Below are 25471 nucleotides of genomic sequence, written 5' to 3'. Positions count from 1 at the left end.
ATCTTAAATTGTACCCGAAATAAAGAATTGTTTGGAAAAAGAAGATTGTAAAGAGCATCTCTATCAAGTACTGTAGATGACATACGATTATTAAAGAAATATGCTATTGAAACAGCATCAACACAAAATTTCTTAGGGGCTTGCATTTGGAACAAGGGCGCTCGAGCTGTCTCTAGTAAATTTGCTTGTTCTTTCTTTCAGTGACTTGATTTTAAGATGGTTTATCAATACACGATGATTGGTAAATAATCTCATGTTGAGTCATATAGTTCTGAAATGAGTCTCACATATATTTTTTGGTATTATCACTTCTCAATATATGCACAGAAATATTGAATTGTGTCTTTATTTTAGTACAAAAAGCACAAAAGTGAGAATACTTCAGAACGATTTTTCATAAAATATATTCAAATCATTCGAGAAAAATCATCCATAAAGGTAATAAAATACTTAAAATCTCTTTTAAACGCAACAGGACAAGCACTCCAAATATCAAAATGAACCAACTCAAAAGCAGATTCAGCTCATCTATTGACTCTTGGACCTGACGAACTGCGATGATGTTTTGCAAAACGACATGACTCACAATCCAATGAAGGTATATTATTAAATTGAGGACATAACTTTTTCAACACGGGTAGAGAAGGATATTATGATTGATAATGTGCTTCAACTAGAGATGTAATATTAGAGCAGGCAACCGATCGAGGCACCCAGGTATCAAAAATGTAAAGACCATATGATATATTTCTTTTACCAATAATCTACTTCGTCGTAAAATCTTGAAAAACACTGTGATCAGGAAAGAATGTAATAACAACAATTTAAATATTTAGTCAACTTACTCACAGAAATCATATTGAAGGCAGAGTTAAGCTTAATACAGATGACAAGATAATAGATAAAATTGGTTTTATAATTCTGGACCCCACAATGTTATAAGTTGACTCATCAGTAATAGTTATAGGAAAATGTGCTTTGTGTGGTCGAAAATTCGAAAAAATGTTAGAATTATCTGTCATGTGATATATAGCATTAGAATCAATCACCTATCTCTTCGAAGAAGACATAATACATTTTTTCTCTGATTCAAGAGTAGAAAATGTATTCAAAGATTTTTGATACTGAGTGATTTTAGCATACTCGTCAATTGAAATCATAACAGTTCTTTCAGAAGATGAGTTAGTAGTAGCAACAACAATACTAGCGGTCTGTATCCTGCAATTCTGTAATTTCTTATAATACCGTTTTATATGTCCTTGTTCACAACAGTAATAGCAGACAACATCTATTTCAATTCAGGAATTACAAGATATATGCCACTCATAATATTCAAAACATAACAATCAGAGATACCCAGAAAACACTACAAATAAGGCAGAAATTTTGAGAAAACATAATACCTCTTTACACACGGAAACAAAGAGAACCACATTGCCACCACCGGGAGTTTATGTGCTGCCGCTATCGGAAAACCACGTGCCGCCACCGAAAAACCACGCGCCGCCGGAGATCACCGAAATTCCTTCTTTCGGCTAGAAATCACCACAGAACCTTAATGCACACCCCAATCTGGAATGATGCTCACGAAAATGCCCTAAATCGTGCCAGAAAGCAGAGAATCGTTTGTTATCGCACGATCTCCTCCGCTTCAGCTTTCCCTACTTCAGCCTTCTGGTTTCATGCACAGAACTGGCCAACTGAGCTCCTCTGTGCCTTGTTTCCTTGAACGGAAACCCAACACGCATGGGGATGGTCTCCTCCAGCAATCCTGCTGCACGCAGTCTCAAACTGCCGCGCGAACTGCTTCCTCGGCTTCTCCCACGTACACCATTATATTAGCCACACTCTGAACTGACCGGAGATTGGTGATTGTCTTTCTCCAGTGTCGGGAATGGGTTGTTCAACCCTTCGTCTGATGTAATTTGACCCTTAAAACCCTAAACCTAACCCTATCTCTGATATCATGTAAGATTTAAGGAAATGAATTCTGAATATTTACATACATTTCATTACATAGAGTTAGGGATATATATACATAGAAGAAAGATTTATATATGGAAACATAAATTATCCTATTAGTGATAGGAAATCTGTTAATAATTATATAAAAATATTTCGTAACATATTTTGTGATATTTTAACAGTAGTGATGAACAAGACACTCCAAGAGAAGTGATTGTGGAGGTTAACACTGGAACAGGACAAGCTATGGAGAATAACTATTAGGGCTAAATTTTGTGTGGATGACCTAGATTGGTTTATGAGGAGTCCCTCTAGGCTGCATGGCCTTAGTTTGTGAAAGAAGATTTACATAGGGAGGGATGAGCTTATGTATTGCATTAAGTGGAATGTTAGGTCTGGGGAGCATGTGAAGTTGTGGCATGTCAAGTGGCTTGATGGGTGGATGCTCAAAAATCAGTTCTGAGAGATCTTTCCTCTTACTCGACAAAAGGAGGACTTTTTCTGGGAAACCTTTCATACTTCTGGAGGGAATGGTTCTTGGCATGTGGAGACCTCTAGAGTCTTGATTAGTCAGAAGTCAATGAGAATGAATCTCTTTTCGTATCTGTGACAAACTATTTCCTTAATGAAGACAAAGACGACCAACCTGTTTGGAAGCTCAATCATAAAGGAATACTCATAGTGAAGTCCTTTTCTACATTCATTTGAGCCTGAAGAGAGAAACAATTTGGATATGCCCACCAAGCTTATCTAGAAGGTCAAGGCGCCACCTAGGCTGGCTTTCTTCACCTGGGAAGCTTATAAAGAATGCATTTTTACCCTGGACAAGCTAATCAGGAGGGGAAGAATCTTGGTTAATTGTTATCACCTGTGCAAGAGGAATGCAAAATCGTGTAATCATATCTTGCTGTGCTGTCTTGTTACCTACCGTATGTGGACTCTGGTCTATGGTTTGTTGAGTATCAATTGGGTGATTGTTCGCTTGGTTAGACACGAGATTAGGCATGGCAAGGGGTCAAGAAGGATAAGTGGATAAGCATTATTCCTTTAGCTACATTCTGGATCATGTGGAAAGGAATATATAGGAAAGCTTTTTAGGGTTTTGAGCCTAATGTCAATAGATTCAAAGATTGTTGGTTCCAAGCTCTAGGTTTTTTATTAGGGGCACCCTCTTTGTACTGTGGAGAATTTTGGGGAACTAATTGATATTGATTGATTTGTAAATTTATTTCGGGTTGCCTTCCCTTAGTTCCTGTGAATATTTGTTGGTATCTTTCTTTCCCAAAAAAAAAGGTCAACATGTGCAATGTCACTTACTACCAATCAAAAGATCCACCATGAGATAAATTAACTTGATTAGTAGGGATTACATTATCTTCAACAATCTCTTTTGCTATCTTTATTACCTTTCCTGCATTAATACTTCCGAGATCATTAATTATTTTTGATAAATAATATTTTGATATTTGACAGCCCGGTTGCCACTCAATTTTATAATTTATTTTGTTTTGGAGTTTATCTATGTAAATTCTCCAAGAGGATATCTTATTCTCCACCATTGTGATTTATCTCTTTTTATTCCAATAGTACTTTTTTTTTTCAATCACAAAGAAGACTTAAGAAAATTATTACAATTCCGTATGATTTTGCTCCTCTATCCAATGCATTCACCTTTTCATCCTTTTTGTATGCACAATATTCTACAAAAGTTTTAGATATTGTAGGCTCTTGTATGATAGAAGATCTAAGATTTTCTTGAACTAATATTGTAGCCTCTTGTATGATAAAAGATCTAAGATTTTCTTGAACAAATATTGTAGCCTCTTGTATGATAAAAGATCTAAGATATTGTAGCCTACAACCATTGTAGGCTCTTGCTTGTGGCTTATAACTCAACTCCTAGAGCTATGTTTCAATGCTCAAAATCAACTTTAGAAGGATGTTTGTTGCCACGTTCTTTACCTGACTTTTCTTTCTTGCTTGTGGAACACTTGCCTCCACTACTTAACGCCGTAGAAAATAATACTGGATATCCATATGTTACAACCATTGTATAAGCAATATTTTTGCAGAGAATCTTGTGCTGGAGTAGCATCTTCAGATAGTTCAGAAGTCATGAGAGCCTTTATGTGACTTCTCTTTTCTTCCATGTAGAACTTTTGCCTCTGCTTCTTTAGTCATTATGAAACTAGATATCCTTATGATAACAACAATAAAAGCAAATATCATGTAGGGAATCACGCACCTAACTAGCATCTTCACTTAGTTCTAAGCCAGTGAAGCTTGCAACCATGTAAAAGTTCTACTGATTTTAATTTTCTCTAAATATCATATTTGATAAAATATTTCATATAACGCATCTTGTAGCTCATCCTTTGTAATTGAACACAATATGCTGGATAAAACGTATCTAAGACAATAGAACTAAATTACCCATAGTTTGGACCCATTTCAAGTTCTTGTTTTACATGGAAGAAAAATATTTACCATAGTAAGTCCAAGTACACTTGCTATCTATCCCTAAAATTGTGTATAAAGCATAAACTAATTCCAACAAAACAGGCTTCAAGATCAGCAAGGACTGTTTAAAAATTCCCAATTAATTTACAGGAGCTCTGTTCAAATTGGCTTGAAAAGGCTTAGCTCAACATTTGGATTAACTTTAGAAATGGCTCGCTCTAAACAGATCAGTTCAACTCCCAAAACAGCTATTGCAAAATTCAGTCATTTCTTGCACATTATACCCATGCATGTGCTTCCTGTTATTGTTGGCTATTATGCTTTGACCAATTCATCTACTGACAAAGGGTTTTGGAGTTGGTTTTGGTATCGTCAAAGTGATGGGGAGGTTCATGTTTCGGGAAGGCATTAGTGGCTTAGAGTTGTCTCGGTAAGTGTTGGTGGATTTTGGTGGAATTTAGGATTAAGAATCAGTGAGTAGGCCAGTCGGCACCCTCAGGTAGTAGTAGCAGTCCTTACAGCAACTAAAGATTTGTTGAAGTCAACTGTAGTATGGCCTGTTTGTACTATCTCCTGATTTTGTTTCTTTTTGGTGTTTAAGTTTTGAAGGCTACTGTCTTTTTGGTAGTAGGGTTGTAAAGTTTGAGTCAGAAAATTATGGCGAAGTTGAAGTTTGGCTTTCATACCTACTGATATTGGACAAAGAGTGTTTGGATACAATATATACAAACCAAAATAAAGATCTTGGATCTTAAAAATCAAATCAATATTTCAATACTTGTATGGTAGTCATATGAATGGTCTGGATTGTACTAAGCTGACTTACCTTACTTGTGGGTGCCAAACATAATCAAAATAAAGAACTTCAAATATATCTCGGAAATGGGCTAAATGAAAAAATCAACTGATTAATTGGAGAACTTATAATAGAGATAACTAAATAAGATCCTAGTTAATAAATAGGACTAGCTACACTGAATGTAATAAATAGGTCTAGCTGATGAATTGGAGAACTCTATAACTTTTTCCTTTCTGGAAAATGCGATGCTTGTCTGATTTCATTATCCTACATGACTTTGACTAAAAATGAAACTGTAACCGAAAACTGAAAATCAAAGAGTAACTGGCTTCTCGTTAACCAAACTGGTGAATGTAGTTACATGGTTTCTATCATTCCATGTTTCTGAAAATATTAGAACTAGCTAATTTCAATGGGATCACATGCTCGTATTCTTGTTTAGGGGAATCAAACAAGCCCAGATTTTAAGGGTTTTTTCTTCTGCTTATCTCCATGAATTCCTTGCTTTACACGTGGCCATAACATGACCAAATCTATTGAAACTTGAAGACACTGCACTAGAGCCAAAGGGAGAAGGAACACCACAACCAGAGGTGTTATTGGGATTTGGCCATCTTCTTGCATGGGTAACATTCACAAGGATCTTCCCCATTTTTCTAATACTGTCAAGATTGAATATTCTCTCTCTCAACACTTCCCAAGCAAAAAAACTACTCAAATTAGATGCATTGACAGTCCAATTCTGCTTCAAGGGGCAATGGTTGGGAGCTAGATTGACTAGATGCAAGTTGAAAGATTTCATCAAGGAGAACGACAAGAACCCAGCTTCCATACCAACTTATTGATTTCCCCGAAAGGACCACTAGATTGGGACAGATGCTGACGAAGACTGATATATTTGTCAATTCTTGATCATTAAGATTTCTTAGGCGATCCACATCCCATGCTCTAGAATTGAAGGAAAAAAAAGATTTTGTCGGTGGCCTCCTTAACTCTGGTTGATGAGAACACTATAATAATGGTACTGTAAAACTCCTTTATTCCAATCATTCACCCGAAACCTGAACTTCCACTCGAAACTTATCCTCATTTTGATGTGACCATGGAACTCATCCCAAGTGGAAAAGGTTACCTAAGCCCAAACCATGTGGATTTCTAGAGTGCCCATTCCATTGTCCGCTTGCTTCAAGCCCAAACTTGGCCTTGATCTCCTTCCACCATTGGCTACCGTGATCATTCATGTACCTCCAAAGCCATTTCCACATAAGAGCTTCCTTTAAGTCAATTGATTTAATACCAAACGCACCTTTCAAAAGGGAGTTTAACATTGCACCGTCCTACCGAGTGAAACCTTTTTGCTCCTTAGAATTGCCCCATAAAAATTGATTTAGACTGCACTAGCAGGGAGTGTCAATAAGTAAAATTAGTAGATGGATATGTTGGAAATAATGCATTTAATTGGAGTGAGTTTGCTCCCTTTGGGTAGAAAACCCTTAGTCCATGTTCCCAACCTTTCCCGAAATTTGGGTACCCCAAGGATCCCATACAGTTTTGTTGAACTTGAATTTAAGAACCCAGATATTTGGAAGGGAGACTGGACCATTTACACCCCAAAATCCTAATTGAAGTCTTTATATCTAGTCCTTTCCTAAGAAGAACCAAATTGGATTTACCAAGTTGATATTTCAACTAGAGACAGCTTGGAAGTAAAGAAAGATGCATCTGGTATTAAGGATGACATCGTAATTTGGTTTGCAAAAACAACAATGTATCATTAGCAAAAACAAATGGGACCTCCACCATTTTCTCTCCCTCTGCCGCAACCAACTCTAAGTCTGTTTTTGTTCCTTTGCTATGATATTAAGCGCCTCCATAGCAATAATGAAAAGAAGGGGAAGGAGGATCCCTTGCATTAGAGCCCTAGAGATATTGGAAACCTAGAAAGGCTGCAATGATACCTGCAAAAGAGTTGAAGAAATGCAAGACCTCATCCAGGAACACCATTCTTCTCCAAACCCTAGACTCCTCAGCATGTGAAACAGAAAACCGCAAGACAAATGGTCATAAAAATTGATATCCACTTTATAAACCAGCCCCTTCTTCCATTTCATTAGCAATAGGTGCGGCATCCATTTTGTCTACCCTTTAGAAAAGCATTCTGGCAAGTGCCCACAACAAGTACCCTGCACTCTTCAAGTCTTTTAATTAATACTTTACCAAGGAGCTTTCTAAGAGAACCCACCAAGCTAATGGATCTAAATTCCTGCACGTATGAAGCAACTTCAACTTCAGGGATGAACACCAAGAAAATGGAGTTAAGACTAAACAAAAAGGAGCTCTCTCATAAAAAGGCAAGAAACATTGCCAAAAAGTCTTCATTCACAATCACTCATTAATTCTGTATGAAATCCACAGAGAAGTCATCTGGACTTGGGACTTTATCCCCCTTATAACTCATGAGAGCTTCAAAATCTCCTCAAGAAAAGTTCTCACAAACCAAAACCTACATACGCTTCCACTTTGCAAGAAGGTTAAACACCGAAGAACTCAAGGTTTGCACCATTGTTAAGGTTTAAGGTAAAGATCCCCAAAAATGCCATTGACTGCGTCTCTTTGCTCCTGTTCCTCTCATGATCTTGACCATGGCCACCATCTTCTCAATATAGTTGTAGCATCTGGAGGAGTAGCCAACTTGTGGGAAAATCTATTATTGTTGTTACCCTCATCCAAGTCGCTCTACATCTCTGTCTCCATGCAATTTCTTCTGCTGTCTGTTCTGTAAAGCTATTATAGCATGTTTTTTGTGTATAGTTCTCCTTGGATAGAACTGTGGAGCTATTATTTCATGTATAATTCACTTTGTTAGTACCAGGGTATGAGAGATTGATTGTTTACTAGCAAAAAGCAAAGTTTCATTACCTTTTTGAATAATGTTCAAAGTGCTAGCCTGAAACAAAATGTAGAAGAACTATATTCATTGTTGTTTGATGATTGAGAGTTGACGTTGTTTGGAATTAGCTGTCAGGAAACAATGTCCTACTTAGTGAAATTCTCATACAGGATTGGTCAGATCTGTGGCGTCCTGAGCTTGCAGGGAGGATTTCAATGGTGAATTCTCCCAGAGAGGTTGTAGGTGCAGTTTTGAAGTTTATGGGGGCATCATACAACACACAGGACATGGATTTGCAAGTTGCTGGTGGTAGGGATGCTGTCCAGAAGAATTTGACATTACTCAGGAAACAGGTAATAAAATAGTAATATTTTCTGTGTCATCTCTTCCAATCTGAGAATCTGTTAAAAATTTCAATAATAATCCATTTACTGGCAAAGTATATAAGAGGTTGACTCATGGGAAGAAAAGAATAAAGGATTTAAGGTATTTTTTGAGGGTCTTATGTTGTTATTTTCGCAGTTGGTTATGAGAGTTTATTTTGTATGGCTAGGGTGGTTTGGACATTTTTTATGTTTGAACTTGTAAGCAGTTCTTTTTTTTCTCCTTTTTAGATAGAAGAAGAAATGTTTTAAAGATGGAAAGAAGAATATTACAATCAAGGAGAATGAAACATCCTCCGGATAAATCTCAAACAAAACCCAAAAAAGAAATGTAAGCATTTCTTTGCATCTCTCTTTTTTGGGTTTTTGTTTGAGAATTATGCGGAGGATGTCTCCTTCTCCTTGATTCTGCTCTTCTTTCCATCTTTAATAACATTTCTTCTTCTATCTTTTTTTTTTAAGAAAATAAAATTCTTAGGGAGGCAGTTATTGTCCTGGTAGTTATGATTGATTTTTGAGGTTGTACCTATATATAAAGGCTTTACTGGTTTATAAATACATTATGCAAAAACTAATTGACAATTTCTTTAATACTTTGAACTCTATGAGATCCTTGGGTTCTCTTTTAATAAGCAGAAGCTTTGAGTAATAGAATGCAGGTCACAAAGGCTGGATTTCAGTGCAGGACACAACCAGATCTAGCGCCCTAGAATCTAACAGAATGTAAATAAAAATTTAAAGTATCTAGAAATCCTTTTAGCAGGTAGGACTAACAGGTGTTAAAGTCAGAAGCAAAAGTATTGAACAATTCTCATAAAAGTATTGCTGCCGCTTGCCATCACTTAATCTAAGTCTACTTTTAGCAATTTGCATACCGAGGTAGGATAGTTGAATAGGGTAAGATCGAATGGATAAGTTACTTACTTTACCTTATTTATTGTATCATTTGTATAAGAGATTGAAAATGTTTTGGATTGAAAACTATAGGTAACATCCTTTAAACAATATTGGTAAATGAAAGACCATAGCACTCTTTAGCCAATATATTCGGGATATCAATTTTGTATATTATAAGCTCAATTACTTTGTGTTTTTTTTTTTAATAAAAGAAGAATTCATTAAGACCAAAAAGAGGAAGGTACAAGAAAGAATGACCATTAGTAGCAATAAAAAATGAAAGAGCAAAAAAAGGGCCATCTGTCATGAATAATAATTCCCAATTCCACTGAAGATCAGGGATGCTAAAATCCTGGTAGCAGTCATTCCCTTTGGTCAATAAGGATAGCCAAAAAGTAGTCTTATCCCACAACTAAGAGTAATGGGTACTTCTGTGATTGAAGGTTCTTGAGTTACAAGCAAGCCAAATACACCACAAACTAGCAAATAGGTCTCTCTTCCATAAAGGTTTGACATTCTTCCTCAATAAAGAAACTCCCCATAGTTGGGGACAACACCTATACGATAATAGATGTATTGGAACTTTTTTTTTAAATAAAAAATATAAATGTATATTAATAAAGAGTACCAAGGGAGTGCCACTCATATACAAAAAGATTTACTTAGTAGTGTAATCATTTCAATGACATTTCTTAAAATCTTTCATCCTGTATATGTCACAGACATATTGAAACATTAGTCCGCAATTTCCATGCTACCTCACCATGAAGAAACAAATTATTCATGTCTTTCTCCTCTAATGCACATTGCACAAATATCTGAAGAAAGAAATCGATATAAACTGCAAAGTTGAAGCAAGTTATTTGTGTTTAACTTTTGGCAAGTAACGGTCTAAAACAAAGAGCTTCACCTTAGAAGGAACACGAGCGTTCCAAAAACCTTCGGCAATATATTTCTGGTGTGCAATGGCAAGTGTGTCATAGGGAGAGACATGTGTATCGGGTTAGAGAGGTGATCAAATAGGGATTTACAAGTAAACAGGCCGAAAGATTCCAAGTTCTATAGTGTAGATTTTTGGAGAAAAATATTCTTTTTTTTATTTATGACACACTTTATGTTCTTATACTTAGGGTATATATAGAGAATTCATAACCTACTGATAAGGAAATTCTAGTAAAATTTTAATTACATTATCTCAACTAATTTTTTAATAAAATATTTTACTCAACACTCCCTCAAGTTGATGTAAAAATATTACACATGTCCAACTTGTTGAGCAAGTTATGAAGAGATTTGTTGCAAATTTCTTAGTGAAAATATCTGCCACTTGATCGTTAGAAGACACATGCTATAAGTATAAGGAGTCATCAACCACTTTCTTTTTTATGAAATGTCGATCAATATTTATGTGTTTTGTGCGGTCATGTTGAACTGAATTATAGGTAGTGTTAATGGTTGTTTTATTATCACAAAATAATGATAAACTTTCTTCTTTAAACAGTTTTAATTCTCTCATTAGTTTTTGCAAGCATAATAATTTGTATACTCCTTGAGCCATTACTCTATATTCTACTTCAGCACTGAAGTAGACAACTACACTTTACTTCTTATTTTTCCGTGTAACCAAGTTGCCTACTACGAGTATGCAATAACCGGTAGATGACCTTCTATCATTCGGAGATCCAGCTCAATCGACATCTGTAAATATTTCTATCTTGAAGTGGCTATTTTGGGAGAAAAACAAACTTTTTTCTGGTGCAGATTTCAGTTATCATAATATGTGAAAATGGGTATGTAAGTAAGTCTCACGAGAATCATGCATGTACTAACTCACCAGGCTAATTGCATATGCTATATCAGATTTGGTATGTAAGAGATAGATGAGTATTCCAACCAATCTCTAATATCTTTTCAAGTCAACTGATGTACCATCACCCGCTTGTAATTTGTGATTGCTTTCAATGGGAGATTTTGTGGGTTTGCAACCCATCATACGAGTCTCTTCTAGTAAGTGTAAGATGTACTTTCTTTGATAAATGAAGATCCTTTTATTAGATATGAAAAATTCAATTTCCAAGAAGTATTGCAATTTTTTTAGATCTTTTATTTCAAATTCTTGAGTAAGAAGTTTTTTCAATTGAGTCATCTGTTTTGTATCATCTTCAGTCACCACAATATCGTTTATATAAATAATGAGAAGAGTGAATTTACCCTCATGCTATTTAATAAATAGGATATGATCAATATTGGTTTGTTGATATCTAAAAGAGATTATAACTCTTGTAAACCTTTCAAATTATACTCTTGGAGACTGTTTCAACCTGTATAAGGCTTTTTTAATTTTGTAAATTTTCACTTGTGTTCTTTCATCTTCAAATACAGGGAGAATTTTTATGTAAAACCATTCCTCAAAGTCTCTATGGATGAAGGTATTTTTCACATCAAACTGTTGTAAGTCTCAATTAAGATTAACTGCACAAGATAATAGTATTCTGATTGTGTTTATCTTCACGATTGATCCAAAAGTTTCCTGATAATCAACTCCATGTTTGAGTAAACTTTTTAGTCATCAATCTAGTTTTGTACCTTTCAATCGACTCGTCTACTTTGTGTTTTTACGGTAAATACCTATTTAAAATCAACTATCATTTTTCCTAGTGGAGATGAAATAAGCTCTTAGGTTTCATTCTTTATCAAAGTTTTTATTTCTTTAATCACGACTTCCTTTCATTTGAGATCTCGTAGACCTTCTCTTCAATCATGTGGAATAAATACAGAAGAAATACAAAGACTCTATAAGGGGAGATAGAAAGTCATAATAAACAAAATTAGACATAGAATATTTAATGTAAGACTTGATTCTTTTTCTAAGAGTAATGAGTTTACCCACATCATAAAATAAGTCATAAAATAAAAGCAACTTGCCAATATTTTCCGGAATTGAGAAAGATTTTTTATATATGTCAGACTTCACCAACGGTTTTTTTTGTCTTATTCTTCCTTGAATACCACTTCAAGTTTGGTTTATCCAGTCGCCTTACATTATCTCCTTGAGGGAGACCTTCCGAACTAGAATTCTCCATTTGAATATAACTGTCAAGAGTTAACAAACTAGGTATAACCTCTTCTTTTTTACTCTCCCCGTGTAGAGGTATTGGGTTTGGATTGAGATAAGATTCAGATTTCCTAAAAGTAACATCCATAGTGACAAAGTATTTTATAGATAGAGTATAATAACATTTGTAACTTTTCTGAGCAGGAGGTTATGCAACAAATACACATTTACAGGTCTTGGGTTCTAACTTGCCCACATTTCTATTATGGAGAAAACAAACACATCCAAGCACTTTTTGGGGAACAATATATGAACTTTTTCTCTTGTAAAACTTTTAAAAGACTTCTAGAATCGAGAGCTCTTAAAGGCATTCTGTTGATAAGGTAAATAGTTATAAGAACTGCATTTCCCCAGTAATTTTTGGGTAAATTTATAGTGAACATAAGAGATCGAACTACGTCCAATATGTGTATATTTTTTCTTTCAGCAACACCATTTTATTCATTGGTGTAGGCATAACTCATCTGATGGATTATGCCATTAGATTCTAAGTAGGCACGGAATCGACCATTCATATAATTTGTACCATTGTCTGTTCGTAGAATTTAAGTTTAGTATTAAACTGTATAAATATAATTTTATGAAATGATTGAAAATATGAGAACACATCATTTTTTGCTTGCAACATATAAATCTATGTTAATCTAGTATAATAATTAATGAAAGTAACTAACCATATATGACTAGGTAATGAGGTATTCTGAATAAATCCCAAACATCAAAATGAATATCCATAAAAGGGGTAAAACTTTTATGGTTACTTACATGATAGGAACTTCTATATTTAATTAGCTCACATGTATTACAAAATAAAGAATCCATAGAAGTTCTTCTTAAATTATCTGGGATATAATTTTTCGAGAGAAATAAAGAAGGATGTCCCAACTATTGATGCAAATCTAGGATTACGTATTTGACATCTATATTTTCGAAGACAGCTTGATTCCCAATTATTTAGCGTCTTTATTTTCGAAGGCAGTTTCGATTCAAATAATCAGAAAAAAATTGAAGATCTTGAATAATACAATAATCAGAAAAAAATTTAATTTTACAATTAAGATCTCTAGTGATTGTATTAATATAAGAGACTGTCAGAAAAACTAAGCACCTGAAGGACTGAAGACAAAGTAATAGTTGGAGTGAAATTAATGTAACCTGTTTCAAATACAGGAGTGTATGATACATCTGCTATACGGATATTTTCCTGTTTAATACAAGAAAAATAGGTTAGGAAGTCTTTTGAAAGGTCTGTCATGTGTTTGTTAGCTTCAGAGTGTATAATCCAAGTATCAAAATTGGAAATAGCAGAAAAATGAGCAATACCTGATTTTACTATTTTTGATGTACCAATAGCTGATGAATGGTTAAATTGATATATGAGATGCTTTAGGTTTTGAATCTTCTCATTTGAAAAAACTTTAATTGTTGATGAAGAGTTACCTGAACTAGGAACAACCAATTTCTTTACTACTGTTATTATTTAAAATAACTAGAGACATGAAAAGAACAATATCCAACAACTAATCTCAAAGAGATAAAAAAGACCATCTGATCAGTACTAATGGAGGCCGAAAAATTGGTCCAAGTCTGAAGAAGATCACCACAAACAGATTTGTCTGGCAAGGCAGCTGCTCGGATCGGCTCAGCTCAGGTGCGAACGGACAAGATTGGAGTGGTCTAGCATGCTGAAGGGTGAGACCTGGACGTCCCCATCCATGGAAGGCTAGAATGGCACGACAGAGGGTCTATTTGGTGGATGCAGCACACGACAGAGGATCTATTTGGTGGATGCAGCACGGCTCAATGCTGATCTGGAGCAGGCCAGCTCGGTGCACGGGAAGTTCAGATCGGGTCATCTCCCTGCGCAAAAGAGCCTGAACAGCATGGCATTGAGCGCAAACTAGTGGATCAACCGAACGCACGTAGCCGCATGAAGGCAGGAGTTGGGAGGCGTGATTCATGCTGGGTTGCGTGTGACAAACTAAAAAAAGGTTGGATTTGGGTGTTTGGCAACTGTGCGATGCTATTCGAGACAGATCGCAGTGGATCCTAATGGCACGTGTGGCTCACACATGAGGAACGACAACTAAATTTTGAGGGCAAGCATTTTGATAAGCAGTAACTCTGTCTGGGTAGGTAGTGAGATTAAATCTTTATAGGTGGATACCAATTCAGCCTATTGTGCTTTCTAATATTTGAAAAAAAAAATAAAATTAGAACCCTAAAATAGTCTTATTTTGGCTCTGATATCATGTAGATTTTTTAGAAAAGTATTCTCTTTTTTATTTCTGATACACTTTATATTGTTGCACCTAGAGTATATATAGAGAATTCCTAACTTTCTTATAAGTAAATTCTTATTTTAGTAGAATTCTAATCATATTATCTCAATTAATTAAGTAACAAAATATTCTACTCAATATAAAGTCTAATATCATGTTGTGAGGATGGTATGTTAGGAGCCAAGGGAGGTCCAATAAGGATAACAAGTCCAAGATTTCCCTTTTAGAGAGGTTGCATGGGAAGTAGAAGTTCCATGATAGCCTTCCTCGGTTTGGATTTTAAAAAAAAAAGAGAAATTAGAGTTTGATATTTGTAAGAAATATTTTACTATTGGGAAAATTGGGTGGCTAATGATTGGTTTCCTAGTCATTAATCCTCCTAGAATCTCAAACAGATCCATCTCTAACTTGAAAATGTGTATGGGGAAGAAAAATAGGATAAGTTTGTGAGATGGCTTTCCAAGCACTACTAATGAGAAACATACCTTCCAGCAAAGACATTCCCAACATCCCTTGGGCTTCTATGTATGTTTCATGTAGAAATATGGAAAGAATTGACTGCACATATTTAAAATTATTACTGCATATTTTTAGGATTTACTATTATAAATTTTTAGGAGTTATTATTGCATATCTTTATGATTTATTGCTGTAATTTTTAGAAGTTATTGCTATTGATTATATAGTTATTTACTCCTAAAATTATGAAGATTAAAATGGATGTAAAACTTTATAAATTCAGCATTTTGTACCTGCTGAAAATAACAGAAAATAAAGAAGAGAAAAGCTTTTTTTTCTTGTCTTCGTTCATGGTATCAGAGCCATGGCTTAGCTAGTCTGGGCTAAATACATTTTTTCCTTTCTCTTTTATGTTCAGTTTTTTTTTTTTTTTTTATGATGGTGCAAACTGTCATGCCCAGAACAATGAGGATAGGCAACACCAATTCCAAAAAGGTCTTCCACTCCACCACTGAGCAGAATGGGAACACAAAAACTGCTTACGCAACACCTTCATTCAGTAAGGAACAGTTAGAACAACTGTATAGATTTTTTCAATCCGCAGAATTCTCTAATTCTGTACCTTCCTCTTTCCTTAGCTTAGAAAGGTAAATTACCTTTAATCTGCTGTCTTTAATGTGTCAACTATTCCTCGTTGCCCATGGATAATAGATTCAAGTGTCACGGATCACATGACAGGTTATTGTAAATTGTTTTCTTTTTTTAGTCCTTGTGCAAGCAATCAAAAAATTAAAATCGCCTATAGCTCACTCTCAGCAATTGTTGGGAAATAGTTAATTATTATCTCTAACACTCTTGTTCTTCACAATTTTCTTCACATTCCAAATCTTTCTTGTAATCTCTTGTTTGTCAGTAAAATAACTCAGGATTTAAGATGTTGTACTAAATTTTTTCCAAACTACTGTGAATTTCAGGATCAGAATACGGGGATGATGATTGGCAATGATGGGAAATATGGAGGTCTTTATTACGTTGATGATAGAAATTCTTTATGTCAGCAACCGAAATTCTCAAATTTTAGAGCATGCTAAATTCTACTAGTGATGAAATAATGGTATTGCACTATAGGTTAGGTCATCTTAGCTTTCAATATTTAAAATATTTATTTTCAAACATGTTTCATAATAAAGATTTAGCATTATTGCAATGTGAAATTGCCACTTAGCTAAACACCATCGTGCATCATTCCCTACTCAACCATATAAACCATATATGCCTTTTTCTCTTATTCATAGTAATGTGTGGGGACCCTCTAGAACTTTAACCAACTCTAAAAAAAAATTATTTATAACATTTATTGATGATCATACACGTTTAAGTTGAGTTTATCTACTTAAAAAAAAAATCTGAAGCAAAATATGTTTTCAAAAATTTTTACACCATGGTTGAAACCCAATTTCAAAAAAAAAATTTCAAGTGTTTCAAAATGATAATGGAAATGAATATTTCAATCAAATCTTAGAGCCATTTTTCTTAGAAAAATGAATTGTTCATCATACCTCTTGCAATAACACTGCTCAACAAAATGGGGTAGCAGAAAGAAAATATAAGCACATTCTAGAAGTAGGTAGATCTTTAATGTTTACCAATAATGTACTTAAACACGTATGGGGAGAAGCAGTTCTTACTGCTACATATCTAATCAGCAGGATGCCATCAAGAGTTCTGAACTTTCAGGCACCTCTAACAGTTTTTAAAAATTCATTCCCAATGTCTCGATTGACTGATTTACCGTTAGGGGTCTTTAGATATGTTGCATTCGTTCATATACATAATCGTAACAGAGATAAGTTAGATCTACGAGCAATAAAATGTATTTTTTTAGGGTATTCTCCCACTTCTTTCATAGTAATTGCCTTTTTCAAAATCTTATGACAAAGTAAATTATTGGTAAATGACATATATCAGAAAATCTCTACAATCTTGATAGTTGAGTGCATCAATCAGTTACCTGCTCTAGTGTTGTCTTTCCGTTTGAGGCACATTATTAATTGGGATATCCATCTCTTACTGTGTTGATGAAGTTGTGTTCTCTGTTTTATAATGTATCTTCATTAGATTGTGAGTCATGTCAATTTGCAAAACACCATCGTAGCTCATCAAGTTCAAGAATTAATAAATGAGCTGAATTTGTTTTTAAATTAGTTCATTCTAATATTTGGGGTTCATGTCCTATTATGTGTAAAACGATGTTTAAGTATTTTGTTACTTTTATATATGATTTTTCTCGAATCACTTAAATATACGTTATAAAAAATAGTTTTGAAGTGTTTGTTCATTTTTGTGTATTTCATGCGGAAATCAAAACTCACTTCAATGTTTTTGTGTATGTACTAAGAAGTGATAATACTAAAGAATATATGTTAGATTCATTTCAGAATTATATGGCTCAATAAGGGATCCTTGATCAATCTTGTTATATTGATACACCATCTCAAAACCGAGTTGTTAAGAGAAAGAACAGACATTTAATTACGACTACTCGAGCCTTTTTGTTCTAGACACAGGTCCCTGAGCAATTATGAGCCGATGTTGTATCCACTGCTTATTTTTTAATTAATTGTCTATCATAAGATGATATTCCTTACAGTGTTCTTTTTCCAAACAAGTTATTGTTTTCAATACAGTCGCGGGTATTTAATAGTATTTGTTATGTTCGAGACGTGCGATATAATATTATTAAGTTGGATCCCAAAGTCCTAAAGTGTGTCTTTTTGAGATATTCTCACCTGCAAAAATGATATTGGTGTTACTCTTCAGGTTCGAATAAATACTTAGTATCAACTGATGTAATCTTTTCAGATTTCTTTTCCTCACCGTCCAATTCTATAGATTAGGTGAAGGACTATAAATGGCTCATTTATAGATTTCAGTACAATACTTCTACGGAGAAACCGCATAATGATATTTCTCCTAATATGTCTTCTGAGCAAACTGATGATAGTGTGCCTCCACTCAAGGACAACCACCAATTATTCATGGATATTTTAGAAAATAACAGACTAATAATACATGTCCTACACCAGTTTCTTTGTCATCTGATCCTTCCACACATGATTTTGATCTTCCAATCAATTTTCGTAAAAATACACATCAATGCATCATTCCTTACTCTACTTATCTTATTACTAATTTCATTTCATATGATCACTTTTCTCCTCTGTTTAATTCTTTAATTGCTTTAATAAATTCAACTTTTATACCAAGACAGTTAAAAAGGTTATGAATCACCCTGTTTAGCATAATGTCATGCTTGAGAAGATAAATACTCTTGATGATAATCATACTTGGGATCTTGTAGATTTACCCAAAGGAAAAAAGATTATAGGGTACAAATGGATATTTGTAGTCAAAATGAATGCAGATGGCTTTATGGTGAAACTTAAATCTCGACTGGTAGCGAAAGGGTAGGCTCAGACTCATGGGGTGGACTATTCTGATACATTCTCTCCAATTGTCAAGGTTACCTTTGTCAGTTTATTCATATCTATCGCAACCTCTCGATGTTGGCTCTTACACCAGCGGAACATTAAAAATGCATTTTTTCATAGTAATCTCTTAGAATAAATGTATATAGAGTAACTACCCTAGTTTGTTGCTCAGGGGGAATACAGGAAAGTCTGTCATTTGAAAAAATTTTTGTATGCTCTGAAACAGAATCCCTATGGATGGTTTGACAAGTTTAGTGAGGTAGTTTGTGAGTTTGCATTAAAAAAAAGTAAGTGTAATTATTCGTCTTCTATACACAATCAACAATTGGTATTATACTTCTTGTTGTTTTATATTGATGATATTGTGATTATAGGAGATGATTATGCAGGAATATCCTCTCTCAAATCATTCTTGCTTACCAAGTTTAATACTATAGATTTGGGACAGTTAAAATACTTCTTGACTTGAAGTGACAAGAAGTAAGAAAGAGATTTTGTTGTCTCAGAGAAAATATATAATTGATCCACTTGTAAAAACAAGAAAGTTGAGAGGTAAGCCATGCAATACACCGATGGTATCAAATGTGCATCTTATAAAAGATGATGGTGATCCCTTTGATGATCCAAAACAATACAGGAGACTAATTGAGAAATTGAACTACCTCACTGTGACTCATCTAGATATTGCATATCATGTCAGTGTTGCGAATCAATTTATGTGTACACCTACAGTCAAACACTGGGAGGTTCTAAAACAAATTTTATACTATTTAAAATGTGCTCTAGGACTCAGTGTAGCATTTAAAAATCATAAACATACTCACATTGAATGTTTTACAGATTTTAGTTGGCTTGGATCTAGAATTGATAGGAGGTCTACTACGGACTATTGTGTTTTTGTTGGTAGGAATCTCATGTTATGGAAAAGTAAAAAGTAAACAGTTATATCTCGCTTAACTGCAGGGTTCAAATGTAGAGATATGGCCTAATCCACATGCAAAGTCTTATGGATACATCATCTTTTAAATGAAGTGGGTTTGAAGCTCACATCTCCTGCAAAACTCTAGTGTGATAATCAGGTTGCCTTTCATATTGTTTTAAATCCAGTATATCATTAGAGAATCAAACATATCAAAGTTGATTGTCACTTCATTCGAAAGAAAACTAAGGAAAACTTTATATTTACTGGTTATATAAAGATAGAAAAACAATTTGGTAATATATTCACAAAACCTCCAAATGGAACACAAATTGAGTATCTTTGGAACAAACTGGGCATAATTAATATTTATGTTCCACCTTGAGGGGGAGTATTAGGATATTATAGAATATTCTTTGTATAAAATAATTAGATTTTCTTTCCAAATATGTTAGTTTAAGTAGGAAGAAAATTAATAAGATAATTTATGTTGGTTATCATATATGAATCCGTTTATATGTATGTATACCTCTACTCCTATTTGAATAAAATATAAGAAATATTCAGTATTTTTTTTCCTAACTCTTTACAACTATAAAGTACGAGATTGATGGAACTATAGAGAGATATGAGACAAAATTGGTTACCAAATGATATATACCTAGATTTATGATATTGATTACCAAGAGACCTTTCAACTTGTCTAGAAAATGAATATAGTATGTGTAATACTATCCTTGGCTGTCACTTAATTGCAATGATGTAAAGAATGTCTTCTTTCATGGGAAAGTAGAAGAAGTAATCTATATGGAAATCCTCCATTGGATTTACCGAAAAAGTATGGGCAAATAAAGCGTATAAGCTAAAAATGACACTTCCACGATCTTAAACAATCCCCTTAGAGCATGGTTTGATAATTGCAAGAGTGATGCTATCCGTGGAATACAAGTAGAGTCAGGAAAGTCATACCTTGTTATTAAGGACTCAAATTCAAGGCGATTACAGCTCTCATAATATATATGGATGATACAATTGTGTCATGGATGATACAATTGTGTCATGTAATGACAAAAAGGAAGAATCAGTGCTCAAGCAATGCCTTTCTGAAGAATTTGAAATTAAAGAACTAGGGACATTAAAAATATTTCTTCGGGATAGAAGTAGCCTATTCAAAAGTTGAAATATTCATCTCACAACAGACATATGTCAATAATCTTCAAAAGGAAATAGGCAAGTTGGCGTGCAAACATGTTGACATCCCGATTGATCCCAACCATAAATTGGGGCTGGTAGAAGAAGACACTGATGTTAATAGAGAGATGTACGAAAGACTGGTTGGCAAACTAATATACTTTTTTTATTAAATAAAGCAAACTAATATACTTGTTATATGCAAGACTTAGAAGCTGCATAACAGTTACTCCACTACTCGAAGAGGACATCAAGGAAAAATATTATGTTTAAAAAAAATAAGTTATTTCTTGAAACATATACTATTATAAATTATACAGGATTAGTAGTTGACAGGAGGTCTACCACTGGTTATTGTACCTTCTTTAGAGGGAATCTAGTCATGTGGAGAAATAAAAATAGAATGTGATAACCTAGTCTAGTTTAGAGTTAGAATTTTGAGTAATTACTCAAGAAATATATGAGCTTCTTTGATTGAAGATGATTCTGGAAGATTTGAAAATTGAAGTCGACTGGCGTATAAGACTCTATTGTGACAAGAAACTAGCAATGGGTAGTGCTCTTAGTGCAGTACAATATGATAGGATCAAGCACGTTGAAGTCAACAGATACTTCATGAAAGAAAAACTGAATAGTGGTTTAATATGTATATCGTACATGCTCACTACCTCGTAATTTGTCAATGTATTGACTAAAGGATGAATAATCTTGAATTTCAGATAATTATTGCCTAGTAGGAAATGGACAATATCTATGCACCAGCTTCAAAGGAAGAGTTGGAAAATGTATATTAAGTGTAATTAGGCTAAAACATAGATACCTACACATATAATTAATTATGTGTTTTCTTTTCATGAGAGTTTGTATTATATACGATCTTAATATTTAATAAAATACACAACATTTTATTTTTCTACAAAGATTTTCTTTTTTTTTTTCTTCTCTTTTTCCCCATGTAAAACAACTCAAATTCTGAACTTGGAGAGATCGAACATCAGCATAGGTGGTTAGTACATGACCATTCACAATCCAAGCAGGAACTGATTAATATTCAAAAGCATGGGATTCTTCCTTTGTTACTTTTACCATTTACAGTAGCAGCTGATTTGTTTGTACTGGAGTAATATCGTCATCAAAATTTATTTTCTTGCAAATTCTTTGTATCATTGAGAGGATCCAAGAAGTTCCTTGAGCTGAGCGAGAACTCTCTTCATTTTGCTTATAGTTTTCAGGACTTGATAGATCATTTCAAGGGGATTACCATCGATTGGGAGTTCTTTTTGATGATCTTAAGTCAACCTAGTTGGAAGTTCTTATTCAATGTCTTTTTGAAGGATATGCTTGATTTTTAAGTGTCTTTTTCTGAATCTTCATTCAAAAAAAGAATCTAAGACTTATATAAAGAATTAATCTTTTCTCCAAATATATCTTAAACTTATCATTCTTCTTCATCTGATCCAAAATTTGAATATTTCTCTAAATATTTGTTCTACTGGCTACTTAGGTTGCTTTGCAATTTCATTCTTGGATGCCTTGGGACCATAGAGAGACTCCCCATTCTGGACAACATCTGCAATTTCTTGACCATGTTTCTTCTGGTTGACATTTACCATTTTTACATCATTCTTGATTGATCCTCCAAGCCGTTTGCTGTATTCGGAATGTTCTAGTGATTGAGAGGAATTGTTTGACATGGTTTGGAAGAGAAGTTGATGACATCCTTAGACCTAAAGAAAATTGGCATAGATTCTTGGCTTTCTATCTTTAAACCTTAAATTCAGAGATCTTTTCAAATTTCAATGTGATGTTTTTTTGTTTAGGTTAAAGGAAAGTGAACGCGGCAGTGGAGGCTTCAAAAAGATGGAAGAGAGTTGTATTTACCAGTCGTAAAGAATATAAGGGGCAGCTATCTAGAACTTAAGGAAGAAAATAATGGAGACAGAAAAAAGTTGTTGTCTCCTAAAGGAATAGCAGATTGATGACAACAACTTCATTTCGTAGTTGCTTAGTAGATCTATGAGTTTGATTCACAAAAGAATAGGTGATTAGCAATTGCACAGTGCCAAGTTTTGTGCTCTTGGTTGCCTTGTCTGCTCGACAAAGGAGATGCCCATCTATTTGTTGCAGCAAACGTGTGGAGTGCATTCAACATCAGATTGCTTTAAATGGATTGGGCAGACAACTCAAAGAGCTAGTCAAAGGATGTTGTATCCCCTGGCTCTCTTGTTTTCTGTAGTCACAGGCAATTCTATTGCCAAGAGAAATTTAAAATTTTTTCATGCCTAAAATACACAAAAAAAGTGAAGAAGGGTCAAGGAAAAAGCACCAAAATGGCGAGTCCCCTTCCAAGGCCCCTGCTCCCAGTGTTCTCTTGAGAACATGTAATTTTATGTGTAGGGTGTCATTTCCTTGGTACCTTGTTTATGATATTTTACTTTGTCTTCCAAAAAAGAAAATGTTGATGGAGATAAAAAGAATAAAAAACTTGTTTCTACTGTTCTTCAGAAAACTACTTTTGTTTATACTTTGTTACTTCACTAACACATACCACTCTACCTGTTGTAATGAAAAACATATGTATAAGCATATGAAGTTAGGAAATGAGAATTATGAAATATATTGACCTACAAAATGGAGTTCAATATTATAATACTTTCCAATTAACCTTGCTTGGAACATACCCAGCTTATTAAGGTTCGTTCCATCAAGTTTCATGAATAGGCTGGATGTTTGGCTGACTTCGCCAGCGTTGCCAAATTCTGGTTAATTTGTTGAAGATCAGAAGATGTTTACAGTCGTGTCTACTGGACCGGTCCATCAGAGTGCAAAATCCTTGGGGATGATGTAGTTGTATGTGTTGATCTATGAATTTGTTTTTACTCACTCCACTGTTATAAAGACCTTTGCTTTTGAGAATACTTTCCATATGGTAGTTGGATTTGTATTCAAACTACATTATTTACATTTATTGACTCTGTAATAGGTTCGGCTATTTGACAGCCAGCACTATCTGAAAGCACTCATCGTAGGAGATGTGTGGGTAGCTGTTGGGTGGAGTAGTGATGTTCTTCCAGTTGCAAAACGCATGTCAAATGTAGCAGTGGTTGTTCCCAAGTCTGGAGCAAGCTTATGGGCTGATCTCTGGGTTTGCCCCAAATCTTGTCATTTTACTTCGAAGTTCTATTTGTTATTCAGTAATTTCTACTGGGCTTTGGAGGGTTCATGTTAAAAAGTGAAGTAATTAAACTGGTGCATTATGAAAATACAGCCAGGATTCAGATATGCTCTGGGGACAAAACCTCAACCTCTCGCAAAAAAAACGACCAATTATGTTCACAGCTTATCCTCGTTTACGTAAAGTTGAATTGTTCTCTTGTAGGTGATCCCTGCTGCTTCTAGGCTTGAAACAAAGCAGATTGGGAGTCGAACCAAAGGTCCATCACCTCTGATTCATCAATGGATAGAGTTCTGCTTGCAAGCAGCAAGAGCACTACCCTTTGTCCAGGAAGTAATTCCGGGTGCCTCTCCATCCTCCCTTGACTGCTCTCCACTTGAATCGCCTAAAGAACTCGCTCATCATAGAGCAAAGCTGGACACCAACCTCATTGCTGGGGCCCCTCCACCCGAAGTTTTGGCTCGATGTGAATTCCTGGAGCCTTTAGCCGATTCGGCACTGCTAGATTACGAGTCATTGATTGGTACTATGCACAATCCTGCCCCAGGTTTGATTGAGAGGATACGAAGTTTATGCTCAATAGCCTATCAAACATTGCTGCTAAAGCTGCATTCAAAGCAGACCTCAGCTTAAATATGTATTATGATCTCTTGGGACAGCTCTTGTCCAAAATTCAAACAAGGTCCATTTTGATCTTTAGTCTTTGACCAGTTAATTGTAAACTGTTGTTTGTAGATGTTAATGAGAAATGAAATCTAGTGGTAACTAATAGATCCTGACATGTGGAGTTACCATAGCTGAATAGCCGCTGTTCAGCTTTTTCTTTTCTTTTTCAAAAGGCTGGGACAAAAAAAAAAGGCATAAAAAAGGAAGAAATGACAAATAAAGTAAAAGTGATAATTTCATAATATTAATTGGTTGAAGGGGTGGGTTTTGGAATTATCACAGTTTCAAATAAAGTAGAAGTGATAATTTCATAATATCAATTGGCTGAAGGGGCTTATGGTGGAGGGCTTTATATCTATTTTATCTCCATAAAGTCCGTATACAATTTTAAAGTTTTAAAATGAGCCCATATAATATTCTTCTTTATCTAAATTGATTCTATTATTAAAAATTTCTTAAAATAGGTTCTCATCACAAACGACTGTCTAATCCATATTAAACGATACACTAACATGATAATGGCTTTGACCAAATTACTAAAACCCCTTCTTTTTCTTTCTTTCCTTCCTTCCATTATTTCGTCACCTACACCTTCAAGTAAGAAGAAACCCTTTTTCCCCCGTCTCCTTCCTTAAAACTTGTAATTGATCCGTTCAATTTCTCTATTCATGAAGTCATTATTGACTATTTCAAAATACTTTCCATTGTTCCAACCCTAGAGATTCACTATTAACTTAATGAAATCTTGATATCTAATCTTGAGAACATGGAATTTTTTC

General features: G+C 34.5%; 1 protein-coding gene across 4 annotated transcripts in view; it reads left to right on the top strand.

Moving 5' to 3' along the window:
* LOC110808660 (putrescine-binding periplasmic protein-like protein) overlaps positions 1–24805 on the top strand; it is a 34904-nt gene extending 10099 nt beyond the window's left edge. Inside the window, exons 5-7 of one of the 4 annotated variants that reach the window (XM_088216147.1) lie at positions 8285–8467; positions 23835–23996; positions 24231–24805. In XM_088216147.1, the coding sequence (XP_088072273.1) occupies positions 8285–8467; positions 23835–23996; positions 24231–24659 (774 nt within the window). In that variant the 3' untranslated portion in view covers positions 24660–24805. Of the gene's footprint in view, positions 1–8242; positions 8468–23834; positions 23997–24230 lie in introns of all 4 variants that reach the window. The other 3 variants (XM_088216146.1, XM_088216149.1, XM_088216148.1) reach the window with 3 other exon arrangements.
* Positions 24806–25471: the final 666 nt, after the last annotated feature.

Source organism: Carica papaya, chromosome 3, assembly GCF_054855325.1.
Source record: "Carica papaya isolate Zhongbai chromosome 3, ASM5485532v1, whole genome shotgun sequence".
NCBI classification, from domain to species: domain Eukaryota; kingdom Viridiplantae; phylum Streptophyta; class Magnoliopsida; order Brassicales; family Caricaceae; genus Carica; species Carica papaya.
This window is presented reverse-complemented; position numbering and strand designations above follow the sequence as displayed.